We start from the raw sequence: 17,367 nt of genomic DNA, 5'->3' as shown, positions 1-17,367 counted from the left end.
CAGGAAGACTGTGCAAAGTAGAAAAGAGGAGACCCCAGACTGAGTCAGAGGAGCAGTCATTTGAAGGTTGGGAAGAGGGAGAGGAACCAGCGAAGGAGATGGAGCTGGCCAGGCGAGAGAGAGAGAAATCCAGGGGGTGAGATGTCATGAAAGTCAAGAGAATGGAACAGCCCACTCGAATGTCAGTAACGATGACAGCTAACTTGAATCAGATGCTTTCTCAGAGACAGGCACTGCCCTAGGCCCTTCAGTATTTCCTCATTTACCCTCTACATCCACTCCAGGAAGTCAGCGCGATGTCATTCCCATTTTAGAGACGAGGCAATCATTGTCTAGAGAGATGAGGTAACTGCCCAGGGTCATGCAGCAGACAACCAGGTCCTTCTCCACTCTCTCAGAGTACGCTTTGTTCCCCCATGCCACATGGCTAGCCACTTGGCAGTTGTGCACCTGCTTGTTCAATATGCATCTCTCCCCAGTGCCAAGCAAGTGCCTGGCACAGAGCAGGCACTGAAGGACTTGGGGGGAAATGGCAGGTCTGATGGCTTGTTTGCTCTTCAAAGTAGAAGGTAATGTCTGCTCTCGAGAGTGAGGCGGGGGAGGTGGGAGGCTGGCTTTTTGGAGATTGTGGTCAACAATGGACTAATCACTGAGGAAAGAGACACAAGCTGCCAGGACAAAGAAAGCCTCCTAAGCACTGCTGAGGGGTTCCGGGGGGGGCGGGGGTGGTGACCAGCCCTGAGATGTCTTCCTTCTGGCCATCCTTGTGAATGACACACTCTGGCACACTGGTGGAGAGGCATTCAACATGCTGTCTAGAAGGCCCTGCCCGCCTCTTCCCGCTAACCATGCAAAGCCAGCTCCAAGGCCGCCTCCTCCGTGAAGCCTGGCCCAACTTCACAAGCAGGGCTCTCCCGGCTCCCCCAGCACACTGAGCTGACACTCCCATACAGAGCACCCCACTGGGTCCATCTTGGTGTCTCCCCTCGGCACCTTGCCCCCAGCAGGTGCTCATTACAGGTGTATTACCCAAGTGTCATTTTACAAGTAGGCATGAGATGGGAAGGGCTGTCACCACCTTCCTGATACCTGAAATTACCTGTGGAGGGGGCCAAGTCCTCTGACTGCCAAATGCCCACCTGCAGCCCACACTGTTGGAAAGTCACTCATGAGAAATAGAAATGACCCAGTTCAGAGCCTTTTCTATTTGGAGAGAGGGTACTGGAGGCCTGCCCTCATAGTTGTCACTAGGTATGAAGGACCCTGTCCCCTTCAGCTAGTGGGGACCAAATGGGAGCTGTCTGCAGATACTGCTGCTCCATGTGATTTACGGAAACTTTGTATATTTGCCTAGTTTCACATAGTTGACTCCATTCTAACAGAGCTTCAGACCAGATATGAATTACTCAAGCAATCACCATATTCCATAGGTTAAAGGGACTTCCAAGGGCCTCACAATCATTTCATTAAAATACTTACTTGATTCCTTAGGTGATAATTCTCTTACTAGGTCTTTGCTTAATTGATTCAGCAGACAGGATTATGGAGAAGCAATGAGAGAGACAAGATTCCAAGCCACTTGAGACACTGCACATAGCCCATGAGCTATACACCAGGGAGGGATAGCTATGGGTACTCCGAAAGATTCCACCTTTAGGTAGGGAGGAATTCAATGGGCTATTCAAACTGCATAATGATTTACAGAGAGTACATAAGAAAAGATCCATTGTTTCGGTAATGTTATTGAGAATGTACCTTGTTGGTATCAGCAACACTGTTCTGTCGGGCATCAAAGATGATAAGTTTGTGAGACTGTGCATTAGCATCCATTATTGTTTGCAAGTATTTTTCATCTTCTTTGCAGCGTTTATCATTGGGACCCACAAGTGGCTGGCTGCAACGGGTAATCGTTGCCTGACTTTCTGGATGAATCCATGACAACACCTAGTATTTGTAAGCAACAAATATTAGTACAATTCCTAAAACGATATGTTCCTTAATTACCAGGTAGGAAAAACAAGTTCTCTTCTCAAGCACAGCATCTTCTGCATCTTTTCCTCAAAGGTCAGAGGGTCAGGCCGATCACAACATGATAGTGACCATGGGACTCAATGTTTGGGTCCCGTTGAAGAAGTCTGACTAGATGAGCTCTAAAAACTCCTTCTACCTCTAAAATTCTATGATTCTAAGAAAAACAGAAACAAAGTCAACCTATTACTAACATCGAGCCCCATTCCTATTTGATTGACTAGTTTTATTTTGTCTCCTAATTTAAAAACATCTTTGTATCTCAACGATGACCTATGTGGCAGGGCGAGGGCAAAGTGAACATAGAGTCCCTTATAAAATCTAAAGCTATGCCCCCAAACCTCCCATTTTCCTTCAATGGCCAAGGGCCTCAGGCTTATACCAGACCACAAACTCTGGGCTCATAAACGTTCACCCCCTCCTTGATTGCGGTGATAGGATCACGGGTGTATACACATGTCCAAATGCATCAAATTGTATACATTAAACCTGTGCGGGTTTTGGTATATCAATTATACCTCACTAAAGCTGTTTTTAAAAAACTCCCCCCTGCTGGCTGCTGTGTTCATTTTTCTAATGGTGTCCCCCATGCAGCTGTAGCATTCCACTCAGCATCTAAGAAAGAGTGTATTTTCTCTAGGATGATTAGGTGAAGCCAGTGATGTGAACTGTTAATGCAATAGCACGCTAACTCTTTCTTGCTACTCCTTTGTTATTCTCTACTACATTTTGAGAGCATAACTGAAGTCAGCCTTATACTTAGTAACATGAAACCACACAAGCTGGAGTCACAGCAAACAGAATGTTTATATAATTAGGCAGTTCTTGAGAATCAAAGATATGTTCAGGTTTTTAGGCTTATCTTTCTACTTTCCATTTTGTTCACTAGATTTTTTTATGTCTTGCTTCTTTCCATATTAGATCTAATACAGTATATGCTTATACCTAAATGACAATGTTTATTACTTACAGGGACTCTGCCTTTTGCTCGAAAGGCTGCCACTTTTGAAAGGTCATCATCTTTTACACTAGTTGGCACAACAATGATGGCAGGGTAGGTGTCACAGAGCTCATAATTACTGTTTACTTTGGATATTTTCCAACTCTCGTTTGGCAAGCCCTGCAGGGTGTTACAGAAGAAAGCGTGGGAAAAGCACACTTTTACACTTTCCAAAAGGACCAAGCATGAACCACATGCATTTATTAATTTCTACTAAAATCCACTTATAATTTGTTGTTCATTGCTACTTAAAAGTTTAAATATAGATTTATCTAATATAATCCATCTCCTGCCCATTTAAAAAAATCTAATGCAGCATAAGAATTTCCAAACATACTAAAAAATGAAAATTATATACTAGAATCCAAGTCCTACACATTTCTTGTCATGTTTTTTATAAAGAATAAGCATAGTGTTGTTTTTGAAAATACCACTTTAGAGACAGAGAAACTTCTTACAATGTCTAAAATAAGTAAGATAAATCACCATACCAAATATAAGGTAGAGACAAAGATTAAATGTCATGAAAACAATATCTTATTGGAATGTCTTGAAATTGACAATGCACTAAAGACCTTCTAGGTATAGGAACACCATATCAGACTGACGAGTCATGCCATATACAGTCATCCCTCAGTATCCTCAGGGGATTGGTTCCAGGACCCCCAGATACCAAAATCCGTTGATGCTCAAATCTCTCATATAACATGGCATAGTATCTGCATATGACCTAGACACATCCTCCCGTATACTTTAAATCATCTCTAGATTACTTATAATTCCTAATACAATGTAAATGCTATGTAAATAGCTGTTACACTGTATTGTTTAGGGAATAATGACAAGAAAAAAAAGGTCTGTACATGTCCAGTACAGATGCAACCATCACAGGCCTTTTGATCTGTAGTAGAATGCGCTGATGCAGAACCCATGGATACAGAGGGCCGACTACACTTAAAATCTAATTTAAGCCATTGGTTCTGATCCTTACTCATCAACTCAATACCAGAATATCTAACAAAGACCATCTGGCCGATTTGCTTTTTAAACCCGTCTTGTACTCCACTTATCCTCTGGACAAAGGGCGAATAAACAGTGGCATAGTCAAACGTTTGGCATAGGGAGAACGGGGCATCCCCGGGATGAAGAACCTACCAGCTAGGTAAGTTATACCTATGTACAACTTGTTTCAAAAGGTTTCTTCTCCACTACATTTTCTAAACTTTTAGAAAAGAAAAAGACACTCAACATATTATTTTCAGTTTGATAAATAACATACTTTACCTGTCTCTTATATTCAGATACTGGATCATAAACTTTCCATCCATTAATTGGAAATTTTTCTTTATAGTTGAATGCAAAGAGTGTCTGGATACACAAAACACAAAATACATATGTTAGTACTTCCGTGCTATGTCATATACCCAATATCAAAGCTTTTCATTCAGTTATGAGCTGAATGTATTAAGATTCCTATTTTAATCTGTAAATTTTGAAGCAACAAATTGGCAGTTTTCTTAACCATTACACACAACTGACAAATTTTAAATATTCTAATATTAGTTACCAATAAAGAGAAAAGCGATAAAGGAAACCTCTGGAAAAAGAATAATTAAACATGAAATTTTTGTATGCCACAAAGGCATACAATAAAGGCTTATTTTGAGGCTGGCCCGGTGGTATAGTGGTTAAGTTCGCGGGCTCCACTTCGGCAGCCTGGGGTCTGCTGGTTTGGATCCCGGGTGCGGACCTATGCACCACTTACCAAGCCATGCTGTGGGAGGCGTCCCACATATAAAGTAGAGGAAGATGGGCACGGATGTTAGCCCAGGGCCAATCTTCCTCATCAAAAAGAGGAGGATTGGCATCGGATGTTAGCTCAGGGCTAATCTTCCTCATAAAAAAAAAAATTTTAAGGGCTTATTTTGGTGTACCTACCTGTCCATTGGAAAGAGGAAATGCATGTTTGTTGAGGTTCTCAAATATCCCCAGTTTGCTCTGTTCTTCCTGTTTATAAGCAAGTCGCAAGTTCCTCATATCCTGTTAAACAATTAGCAAAATTCATTTGTTCAACATGTATTGAGTACCTGTGAGACAGACCCTAGGCTATAAAGAGATAAAATATTTTTATTCATTTCTCATGTTATACATTATCTTGCTGCAACTAACAAAAACACCTCCAACAAGACAAAAAAAATAAAGTGAGGAAATTGGAATAAAGGGGATGCGTTGGGGGAAAAAACTCATCAGATGGAACCAAGCATAAGGTTAATACATGAAAGACGTGCCATCAAGTCCTGTGCACTTACTTGCTAAAGGTGTGCCACAAAATCCGTTGTGAACTTTAAACTGCCAGAAGTGTCAATTACAGGTTTCGCACCACCCATAAAATAGAACTGTCACAGAGGTTTCTCCCCTGTACTCATAGCAAGGACTCTGTATCATGTAAAGACTATGGCTCTCAGTGACTTCCTTACAGAAATTATAATGCTGTTTCCTAAGATCACAGTTTCTTAAAACACCCATCATGCAAGCTGCTGGCTGAAAGCTCCAGCACAAGTCAGCAGGAGCCATCCCAGCGAGGTGGCTCTAACCGGGCGACTTCCTCCCGGGACTGGCTGGAGCAGTGGCCCCCAACATTTTAAAACCTATGCCATTAGTTAAACACAACAATCCCATTCTTCTTTAACATTACATGAAATTTCGAAATAAATATGGCCACAAACAAATTAAAGCAAGAGCCATTTGGGAAGTGCAGAAGCTACTGTGGTGATATTATTTATAACAGCGAAAGAATGGCAAGAGCCTAAATGTCTGTCAATAGGAGCTGGTTAATTGAACTACAGGACAACTAATGGAATACTAAAGAGCTGTTAAAAATAAGAAGTAGCTCTTTATGTACTGATATCAAGGAGTTCCAAGATACACTGTTCAGGGGAAAAGAAAGGGGCAGAACAGTCTAAATAATACACAACCATTTACATTTTCCGAGACTGTACCTACATGCTTATGTGCATAGGATGTGTGTGGAAATGGGAACAGTGGGTGCCCGCAGGGAGTGGAACAGGGTAGCTGGGGGTTGGGTAGAGGGAGACTTACTTTTTCCTCCACACAGCTTTCGTACCTTTTGAATTGTGTATGACCTGTTTTAAAAAAACAAACCCCACACCTTGCAAGGCTCTCAGATATGAGCTGAGGGCTGGGAGCATGGCCCTAGTATTCTGGAAAACATTTTAAAGCTGCTATTAGAAAATGATCACCCCAGCCATAAAAATATCTTAGTAAAACAGCCACAGGACACCTAACTAAGTGACATAACTTCCTGGTACACCGTCCCTCCAACCTACACTGGCTACACATGTACACCTTAGTAGCTGATTGATCTGACTTGCTATTTAGGATTGCTTGGAGAGAAAAGTGTTACAAGCAAAGGAAAGAGTATGTGTGAAGTCCCCAGTGTGTGTGTGTGTGTGTGTGTGTGTGTGTGTGTGTGTGTGTGTGTGTGTGTGTGTGTGTGTGTAGAGGATGGTACAAGGCAAGTGTGAGCAACTAAAGGAACTGGAATGGCAACAATGAGGGGAGGGTGGCTGGAGATGAAGCTGCCGAAGAAAGTAAGTCAGGCTTAGATGGCGGGGTCTGGATAAGGGGTTTCCCCTCTAGCCTAAGGATGATGGGAAGCCACTGAAGAGTTCTGAGTAGGGAAATGACAGAACCGATCGATAACCCTCTGCTTTAAGTGTTGCAATTGCTCCGCACTGCTTCACGCGTGGAACACTGGCCTGAGAAGGACAACTACAATTGATCCAAGGAGAGCACTGCCATGTAGTGCCCAAAGGGAGTCTAGTAAGCCAGCAGCTTCATGACCTGGAAAAGTAAAGGGTTCTTTGAAAAAGTGGATTCAACTGTAGTCTAGGGCTGACCAGAGGGAGCTGTCCTCAAAGACTTGATTAAAACAAACAGACAGAGGGCCGACTCCAGTGGCCTAGTGGTTAACTTCAGCACTCTCTGCTTCAGCGGCCCAGGTTTGGTCCCTGGGTGCAGACCTACACCACTCTGTTAGCAGCCATGCTGTGCTGGTGGCCCACATACTAAAAATAGAGGAATATTCGCACAGATGTTAGCTCAGGGAAAATCTTCCTCAGCAAAACAATAACAACAAAGCAAACAGATGGGCAAGAATCCAAACCCCAAATCTGGAAGGGACCTCGATGATCCTGCAAGCAGGCTCTCTTTCCTGGTACCCTAGGTAGGGTTGTGAATAAACTGTACTCCATGAGGGAAAGTCATGGGGAATAAAACATCAGTTAAGGCGTTTCTTAAATGACTGGTCATCATTAAAGTTATCACACACGTTTCTACTTAACCTGTTGGAGGAAGGGTACAAAACCAAAATAAGCACAGCTCGGGTGAAAATCCCAACATAGCCAACAAACTTAATCGTATTTTAATCACAGTATTTATGAATATTGTTGTCCCTTTAGGAAGCCTTTGACCATCTACTGAAAGGTAGTCTTAAAATTACAAACTGGAAAAAATATCGATCTGTGTTTTCCATTTGATTTCTCTGAAATGTAACAAATAGTGTCAGCACTCAGGTGATAGGTCCATGTTAATTAGAATACTTCAATAGGAAAGAAGAGGTTTACTTCACCGGCTTACACAATGGTAGGAATTGGTTGATGTAAGATCTGAAGAGGTCTCTGTCCTGAAAACATTTAAGTTACTAACAGTACAAATTACTCTGACTGTCCAAAAACCATGAAGAATGCACCAGAAAAAGTTCCCAGCTGACTGTCCCCTTCAGTTCCACTTGTGTTTGTACCATACCTTGCACACAATCTCTATACCACAAGAATTGTCCCCATGGCTCTGCGCACCAATCTTCTCAACTCTGCTGATCACTCCCAGGGGAACATCAAGGACGAAATGCGGGTCCTGGGTTTACAAATTAAGATGAATGCCTATCAGTGTCAGTCCACAGAGTTTTCATATTGTAAGTCTTTGCTGGCTTAAAACACACGTTTGTTTACTTCACAGTTGCTCTTTGTCCCAGATAAGAAGCTGCAGTCTGTTTTAAACATGCTTTATGAAGTAGATGGCGGACTTTAGTGAAATTCCCCTGCAGGGTTAAGTGCTACTTTCTCAGCCTTTTCATTAAGATACAAAATCTGTCTGCAAATGTGTGCATCTTAAAACCCACCCTTCGGCAGGGTGATGGGATTTCATGGTGCTTTTTACCTCTTCTTTATTGTTTACTTTCTTCTGAAGTGTTTTGAAAAATAAAACACACTTTTAAAAACTCACCCTCTCTACATTTTTGAAGTACATCTTGAAGTCGGTCACTGTCAGGGTTCCACTCACTGCTCCCATAAATGGGCAGATATACATGACATCCTTCACTGAAAGAAAAAGCCCAAAGTAGCAACGACTGCCATTGACTTGTGTTTCAATAAATCTTAACATGAATCTCCAAATACATATATTTGTGATTCCAGTTTTCTAGCAATTTTAATTTTTTTATTACTTTAAATAAAGATATAGATGGATAGTCTTCTAATAACATTCTACTTGTTAAAATAAAATTCTGATTTGCTACATAATGAAGTTTTAAGTAAAGATACTCATAGTAAGTTACATTTTGTTGTTTTTTTTCCAGGTGGTTAACATTTTCCTTGAGTGATAAATTAATCACATTTGAAAACACATTAAACTCTGAAGACCCAGGGCTGCCATTTCATAAATTACTGCTAATAAAAACTAACTAAAGCTAAACTCTGTCCCCTACACACCTCGAAAGGAAACTGCTTTACAGATGACAAAAACCAGAACCATATCAATGAGGTGGAAAAAGACTTCGTTGCTTCAAATTCCTTATCAGCTTCCATATCAATTTTTATTTTCTTGTTAATACCAACATATTTAATATCGATATCAATAACATGTTTGATTCCTATGAGTGTTAAGAAGCTCTATCACAAAGATACCACATCTTCACGATCTTCCCAAAGTGCCATTCTATTGAAATGACAGGAATGTACACAGCTACAGACCAGTCCGAGTGGGATAATTAAAGGTACTAAAAATGTCTTTCAGCCAAATTCTCAAAACACTTCCATTAAACTTTTCTATAATTCATTATGTACCGAGTAGCCTCTACTGTTGGGGTTCTAGGTATGACGGGACACGGTTCCTGCCCACAGGAGACACTACACAGAAAACTATCATTACACCATAGCCTGATAAACGCTATTATAACCATGTGGACATGATGTGATAAGAGCTCAGAAAAGGATCGACTTAACTCAGCAGGGAAGCAGAGGGGGAGGTGGAGAAGGAAGAGAGGAAAGAGAGGTCAGCGAGTTGCAGGAGGTTAGTGTGGATGGATCAAAGGGTGCAAAGGATGCTGGGGCATGAGGCCAGAGAAGATCTGTTCGTGAATGTTCATGGCAGTTTTATATGTAATAGCCAAATAGTAGAAACAACCCAAATATCCATCCATCAATAGATGAATGGATAAGCAAACTGTGGTGTATGCATACAATGGAATACTATTCAGCAATAATAAGGGAAGATTATTGACCCATGCCACCATATGGATGAATATCAAAATAATTATGCTGAATGGAAGAAGCTAGACAAAAGAAGAACTTACTAAATGATTACATTTCTACAAAACTCTAGAAAATACAAACTAGTCTTTAGTGCTTAGGAAGGGGGGAGAAGGCACAGGAGGGAGGGATTATAAAGGGGCCTAAGGAAACTTCTGGGGGGTGATGGATATGTTCATTATCTTGACTGTGATGATGGTTTCCCAGGTGTATAATGTGTCAAAACTCTTCACATTCACTCTAAATTCTTGTAGTTTGTTGTCTGGAGAAGAAGCAGAGGCATGATATAATTAGCTCTGAATTTTAATCAGATCATTCCCAAAGCAGCAGGGAGGCAGCCCTAGAAGAACTCCTAGAAAAAGGACAGCCAGAGAGGTCAGAGGACCACCAGGAGTGAATGAAGTTCCAGAAGCCAAAAAAAAAAGAAAGAGTCTCAAAACCGAGGTGAGAATGAGCAGGGTCCAGAGCCACAGACCAGGACAGTCAGTGGGAGTAGTTGTTTGGAAGCCCTGGTAGGAGAGCCCAGCTACACAAACGTTCTTGACACAAGATGACCATACTCTCCAACGGAGCACACATCTTTGGGAGGGAACTTTGAGGGAAAAAGGCAACACTCAGCCTAGCAAATCAGACTGTCCAACCCAACCTTGGCAATTGTGAGGTGAGAAGGTCGCACTCAGCTGCCCTCCGGACCACCCATGGCACAGTGGACTACCTGCTGAAATGCCCAGCAGTCCACGGTGGGGGAATGTGGGAATGGCTCTTACAATCCAGGGTGGCAACGCATGCCCTTTTCTTGCACTTAAATTGTACTTTCTGGAATCTTACAAGCCACTAAAATTTCTTTGCCAAGTTCTCAAAACTGTATTTAAAATATGATCTGGATCTTCCATCGATATATTTTCCTTATAGTGAAGGATTCCAACAAAGCAGTGAACTGACATCACAGTGTCTAATCAGCCTTCAGCCCATCAGGAAAAGTCAGTCCCCTCTTCTGTTGGTAATGCCACCTAATAAATGGAGCTTGAAGTGATCTTCTATAGTCGTCTCTCTCTTAAGGTCATGACGACATTAATAAGAATGAATATGCCTAGTCCATTTGTCCTATAATTAAATTGGTCTGGCTGATCTCCAGCATATGCATCATCTGTGCTCACAAGTAAAGTCCCGTTTCATTTTATGGCTCTCTATAAGCAAATTGTACTCATTAAACTTACCAATGGCCTTGATTGACTCTCCTGGAAAAAGCGGGGCTTCTTCCATCTGTGCCAGCTTATTTCCATCCCTTAGAGCCTGGCAAAAAACCAAACAGGAGTAAAACTCACTTTCCATCTGTATACCTGGGAAGAATTGTGGTGTTCTGTGCTCTTGCGACAAGGCTACAGAAGCGTGCACAATGTACGCCCTCCTCCCCTTACGAGACAATTTCAAAGCTCAGCATCACAGGACACCACGCTGCATATTCTAGCAAATTGTTACACATATTTAAAGTTCACAGTTAGAAAGCATTAATACAGAAATGGCTTGACATGACAGATAGATACTGTAATCACTACACAGACACCTATTATAAGGTGCCTCCAGAATTTGGAAATAAAGTCAAGGAAAAAGTTACCTTCTGAGCATGAAACTAACACAAATAAAATCAACATTAGATGTGGGTGCTTAGGTAGCTGTATGTAGAAATGGCCCAGCCTATGAGATAGTGTGTCAAACCCTAAAGTATAATTAAAGTAACCAGGGAGGAGTCTTAGGGCAGTAAAGTCCTAGGCTTTTGTACTGCAGCCCAGCTCCCTGGGTTTGCACAAAGCATGGGAGGGGGGACATGATGAGTGGCCTTGTCAGGGTGTATCCCACCCAGACCACAAGAGTGCACCCTCATCTGGCAGACAAGAGTATTTCAATCACTACTGTGGAGCAGGGTGTCTTCACCAGGCTTCTCCCAAGCCAATTCACCCTTTGCTGATGCCACTCTCACCAAGCAAATTGCTAACGAGGTATCAGGTTTCCTGGCTACAGTGATACTAGGAAAAGGATGTCTTAGATGGCTGGAAAGATACATGCCCACATTTCTGAATGTCCTAGTAGCCAGTAGCCAGTCCCTTGTAAGCTTGGTGGAATAGTGCCAGATAACTCAGGGGAGCTGAAAAAATGGTGTTCTCTAACTACAAAGCTGGGGACCAGGGCCTGAACTCAGGGCCTATTCCAAGGTACTGCCACCCTGTGACATGCTGCCAAGGAAATGTCACTTTCTCCTTGGCATCTCTGACATAATGTGTCACGAATAAGAATAAGGTGTTCAAAATCCCAGCAGTTCCCAAGCTGTGGTTCACAGAGCATTAAATTCCCAAGAGATGTGAATAGGTCTTTTTTTTTTTTAAGTTTAGGAAATGCTGGGTTAAAGAAAATAAACTGTTTTTTTAGTGAGTCAAGTCTTTAGCATGTTAATGTACACTGAATCCGCAAGAGGGCGCTATAGTATGCTGCATTTCCTGTACCTAGTTGATCAGGGGCTGCTTTCTCCAAAAAACACCTGTTAACATCGGGAGGCCACCAGAGTTCAGCCAGAAACAGGTTGGACAATACTAAGTTTTCAGCATAATTTTGTGAAGCAAAATATTAAAAATGAATATCTTTTATAATTCTAATCTAAATTATTGAAATTCAAAATAATTATTTTTAATAGTTATAAGAATATTTCAATATGTTTTATTAAAGGGGCTTACAGGTCAATTTAAAAACACTATACATAGTAGTTTCATCAAATTTTATAAAATAAAGAGAGGAAAAAAGTCAAAATATGAAGAGCAAATTCAATGCCAAATGTTGGTCAAGGTATGCCTGTTCTAGAGGGAGGGCACAAAAGGACGAGGTCCATTCTCTCCTTCTCAAGACACATGGTTAAAATAATACATATTAGAGTTCATCGTTACCTCCAGACAATTTTATTCAGTTTGAATTTTTAGTCCAGAATGGCTTTTAAGATACTTTTCAGCCAAAATTTTTAGGGATATGGAGAACTGTTAAAGGGAGAACGGTTAATAGAGTCATTTTTATACTCACACCTGATTTGGAAATATATCTTTTATGTAATAAAGCATAAACCAATATTTATACTTTTAAATGTCCAGTTTTAGAAACACTAACAAAATCACCAATCCTAATAGAAGCCTTAATTTGAAAATATGCTTTCTTTAATTTATTGCCTGAACTAGTGACATTTTATAATATAGTTACAAAGTGAGAAGGCTACTTTAATCAATATCCAAGTTTCAAACTACTTCAAATGGTACCATTCTTAAAGCTTATTTTAATGGCTAAATATTATCATATATTATATACACTTAAATTCCTTAACTTATATTTAAAAATAAATAGGGACAGGTTATTTTGAAACATATTTATTAAAGCAAGCTGTTCTAATCACCTGACTGTGGAAGGGGTGGGGGAAATGCGATTCACTTGAAGCCTTACAGCAAGGCCACATCAAACACTCTAAAGGCCTCAACCCAGGACTAGCTAATAAAATGTTGCAGAGGGGAGACAGCGTGGATTGGGACCGTTCTGAGAATATACAAGGCTCTCAAGATAGACGGAAGATCAAACGTCTCTCTTCTCTTCTGACTGTCACGTTCAATTTGGCTTGAAATAACTGCGCATGTTTATGAGGCATGAATGTGCTGGTGAGACATGATGGGACAAACCTCTCACTAATAATAATTAAGTCTGGGACCCGCTTTTAAGTGATGAAAAAATCCACATCAGAACAAAACAAATAAATGATCCCACTGCTTCAGATTTCCCCATGAAAGGTTTATTTTGTACAAGATACACATTTATTGTGCACAGGAAAGACCCCCTAGCTTCAGCACAGGAATTCAAGAGGAGAAGAGTTCTTAAAGGCTCGTTGTCTTGTGAGTACAGTAGATTCCCTTTACAAAGCTGGTGTTAGGAGATGGGACTTACACTTCTGCGAAGCTTTGACTGCAACTACCAAGTTGCACAGGACATGATTTGACCCTTGATTTATCCAACCCATGTCCAGCATAATCAAAGAATGGAATATTCTTGTGAGGGTAATTTGATCTCATGAACACGCCCATTCCTGTTAGGGCCTTTGCTCTAAGTGTTGCCCAGTTGAAGAATTCCCTCTGATGATCTCATCCAAAGCCTGTTCTGGTTACCCTGAAGGTCCAGCTGCAGGCCCACCCGCTCCCTGAATTTGTCCCCAAGGGCTCCAGCCCACCAGACGGCCCTGGCCTCTCCACTACTTTACTGTACCTCCTGAATCTACGCTGCTGGGTGGACAGTTTCTGTAACAGCTGCAGGCCAAAAGCAGTGGTTTGCAAATTGCGCTCTTTGAGGTGCTTCCAGGGTCACCAAAGGAGGGTGGGCTGGGCAAAGACACAGCTGAGCATGGGAGGGTGGGGTCGGCTGCCATGCTTCCTGGGAGACGCTCTTCTAGATGGTCCACATACTGAGTATCTACATAAGCGTTGGGGAAAGGTCTGCTGTTTTAAAAGACTCCGGAGCGTCTAGAGGTACTGAGCAAAGAGTAAGCACTCAAGAAGACTCAATGAATGATTTTTTTCTTCTGATTAATAAATACAAATTATATAGACCCCTTCTACAAATACCTACAAGGTACCAGGTACTGTGCTGGGCACGGACCACACAAATTGGAATAAAGCCAAGTCTGTACCCTCAAGGAGCACCCTTAGCATACGTCTGTTCCCTTGAAGTCTTTGTAAAGGCATTTCAGAATCCTGTCGTGACTGAGGCTCATTACCTCACCAACAACCCTATGTGGGAAAACTGAGAGCACAGATGAACAAATTTCTGGTTGAAAAAATGTTGGATAAACCAATTTTTGCAAATAATGTCATAATGGAATCTACCAAACTGGGACAGGAGGGCACTACTTTAGTGGTAAAAGCATTTGCTTATCGTCTAGAAATCTAGTATGAAATGGCTTCTAAATACACGATCTGTAGCTACAAACAGATGAACACGTAGAACTTGCCACCTGATCAGCTTCAGCTTCAGAAGGGTAGCCATTGTGTTCTTCCTGAATCTCCTGCACAGCACCAGGTGCATGGACAAGAAAAGGCAAGAGGAGAAAGAGAAACACGTGCAAACAGACAGGTGAAAGGACAGAAGTTGTTTTTTAAAGAGACAGTAAGCATGTAAAAGTCGACACACCTTTCATGGCTTTGCAAATCACAATATTTTCCCCCTTGGAGTTAAGGAAATAACGTGTAGGCCATCTATAGCATCCTCAGCCTAAAATGGAATTATGTATTCTGTGTTTGTGTTGGGGTAGAAAAATGAAAAGCAAACATCATAGATTTCAAAGAATGTACGGTCTTTTTAAAATCAAGCAATACTATAGCTTATAGCAAAGAAACAAAATAACAGAGGCATAATATGCTCACAGAAAATAAAGCATATCACAGAAACCAGGTAAAGGGCAAAATCAAGCCAAAACTGAACAGCAGTTCATAGACATGTATTTTAAATACAGTAAGTATTCATATACTCTAAAGAACTATCATATTGTCCAGGGGTCAACTCCACAGCTATTACCAAAATTTCCACCCACATGCGCATGCACATATCACATGCTGGAGATATACATATACATACATATGCATATACATACATATACATATAATCTGTTACTTATTGCTTATTGATAATTAAATATTGTGATTTATGAATCAATATCACTTAAATATTTCTAATTACAGTATCACCATGCTTTAAAGAAACAGCTAAAAGGTCACATATCTTTATTTAAATTTTTTCCAATTCTTTTAACAATATACTGTTCTTAACTTAATTTCTTCATAGAATCAACTAGATTTTGAAGCTTTAAAAATTGGACTTTTAGTTCAGCAGGTGGTATAAAGAATATGAATATTGAAGATGACAAGATTATAATCTCTTTTAAAGTTGTATCAAGTGTCTGAGCCTGAAAATACTAAAATTTAGCACAGATATATTTTTCCTTCATGAAACTTTGGTTCCAATTACTATATTTCTTTAAAAGGCAATTAGTGAAGAAGTAGCAGAGCTTTAAAATAATTTACTATTTCCCACCCTTCATTTTTGTCAATAAAGTAAAAGAGCTACTTAACGCATTTTTGTAGTTTATCATCAGATTCAATTTAGTAAACAGTTGGTACTGCTACCCTTCAAAGCAGGGTAATTTTTTAAATGCAGCTAGTTTTTTGAAATTTCCATTTTTTTTAATAATTTTATTTATTTATTTATTTATTCCCCCAAAGCCCCAGTAGATAGTTGTATGTCATAGCTGCACATCCTTCTAGTTGCTGTATGTGGGACGTGGCCTCAGCATGGCTGGAGAAGCGGTGCGTCGGTGCGCGCCCAGGATCCGAACCTGGGCCGCCAGTAGCCGAGTGCGCGCACTTAACCGCTAAGCCACGGGGCCGGCCCTGAAATTTCCATTTTTTAAAATACAAAGAAAATGGAGTCATCCTTTGATAAAATTTTTAAAAACAGAAAAATGAATGACTAAACAACAAAAAAACACACAGCATTTCCAAGTCCATGCAAGTGGAAAGCCAAACACTAATATTTAACAATGTGAATCAGTGAAAGAAAATGATTCCCATGACCAAAAGAAAACATGGTAAATACAAGATTAAACAAAGATAAACCAACTAGAATAATAAGAACTTGACTTAACCTGCTGATTTTTGTACTACTTCATTGGCTTCAATGAGATTAAAACTTTAAAACTGAAGTCATTAAAGTATTCTGTCAAAATCCACATTGTTTTCATTTAATGAAAATAGGTTAATTTTCAGCATCTGATACTGAGATTTAAATGCATGCACATTACCAATCTTTGTCTTGTTTTATGAAGGTGCTGAAATAAAGGGAAGGAAAATCATGAGGAAAATATAAGCTATACCCCACTCATTGCAACAGCTACATCTGTATTTTAATAAACACTAAATGGGACTGATTGTGCTAAATTTATCCTCAAGATTTGCACTTCTGATTTTTGGATTCAGCATGCACACACGAAGGTGACTTGAAAGCTTACTTAGACAGATGGACAACAACTGACCGCTTTGTTGCTGTTGCTAAGTTCTTTAGCATGAATCACATGATAAACAAGGTTAAAAGAGGACTCTGTGGGCCTAGCCTTCCAAGACTCTGCCACGAATATCCATTTGGTCAGAATTCACGTAACACAACAAAAGTCAGTATTGCACACTGGTAACAATTTTAGCATCCTGCCCTCACACACATTGGCTTTCATTGCACATAAAAACACTGTAACAAATAAAGCATTTCTAGTGAACACTTAAAGCTATGACACAGCAGAGCAAATTGATCTGAGTGACTCATAAAAACCAGTGAGAAAGTAAAGAACACTAAATAGACTAAGTGTTCGATAAGCACAGAGACAGACAAGCAGGAGGCTCATCTGCTGAAAGCCAAACATCCTTACCCTTATATCAGGCCTCCTGAAAACCTGTTAGTTAAAATAGAGAACATCATCATCACGGACACATTACTATTGACCTGTGAAACATGCCATTAAGTAAACCAGCCCATTCCCTAAGAAACATCATCAGCCTCTAAATACAACAAACCAGATCAATCCTAACACATTTGCCCTCTACGTTTCATTCCATATCAAATCAATCCTAACACATTTGTCCTATAATTTTCAGGCAAGTCTATGATTTGGCG

The 17,367-nt window shown here is 40.5% G+C and overlaps 1 protein-coding gene across 1 annotated transcript in view; it reads right to left on the bottom strand.

Annotated features, from left to right (window-relative positions):
• MTMR1 (myotubularin related protein 1) overlaps positions 1-17,367 on the bottom strand; it is a 67,608-nt gene that overhangs the window by 31,844 nt on the left and 18,397 nt on the right. The window contains exons 3-9 of the mRNA XM_058534885.1: positions 10,854-10,929; positions 8,333-8,427; positions 7,856-7,963; positions 4,967-5,068; positions 4,313-4,396; positions 2,999-3,148; positions 1,756-1,944 (exon numbers count right to left, since the gene is read on the bottom strand). Of these exons, the coding sequence (XP_058390868.1) occupies positions 1,756-1,944; positions 2,999-3,148; positions 4,313-4,396; positions 4,967-5,068; positions 7,856-7,963; positions 8,333-8,427; positions 10,854-10,929 (804 nt within the window). The remainder of the gene's footprint in view (positions 1-1,755; positions 1,945-2,998; positions 3,149-4,312; positions 4,397-4,966; positions 5,069-7,855; positions 7,964-8,332; positions 8,428-10,853; positions 10,930-17,367) is intronic.

The sequence above is a fragment of the Diceros bicornis genome, chromosome X (assembly GCF_020826845.1).
Source record: "Diceros bicornis minor isolate mBicDic1 chromosome X, mDicBic1.mat.cur, whole genome shotgun sequence".
NCBI classification, from domain to species: Eukaryota; Metazoa; Chordata; class Mammalia; order Perissodactyla; family Rhinocerotidae; genus Diceros; species Diceros bicornis.
Note: the sequence above shows the minus strand (reverse complement) of the source record. Positions and strands in the feature narration are given on the sequence as shown.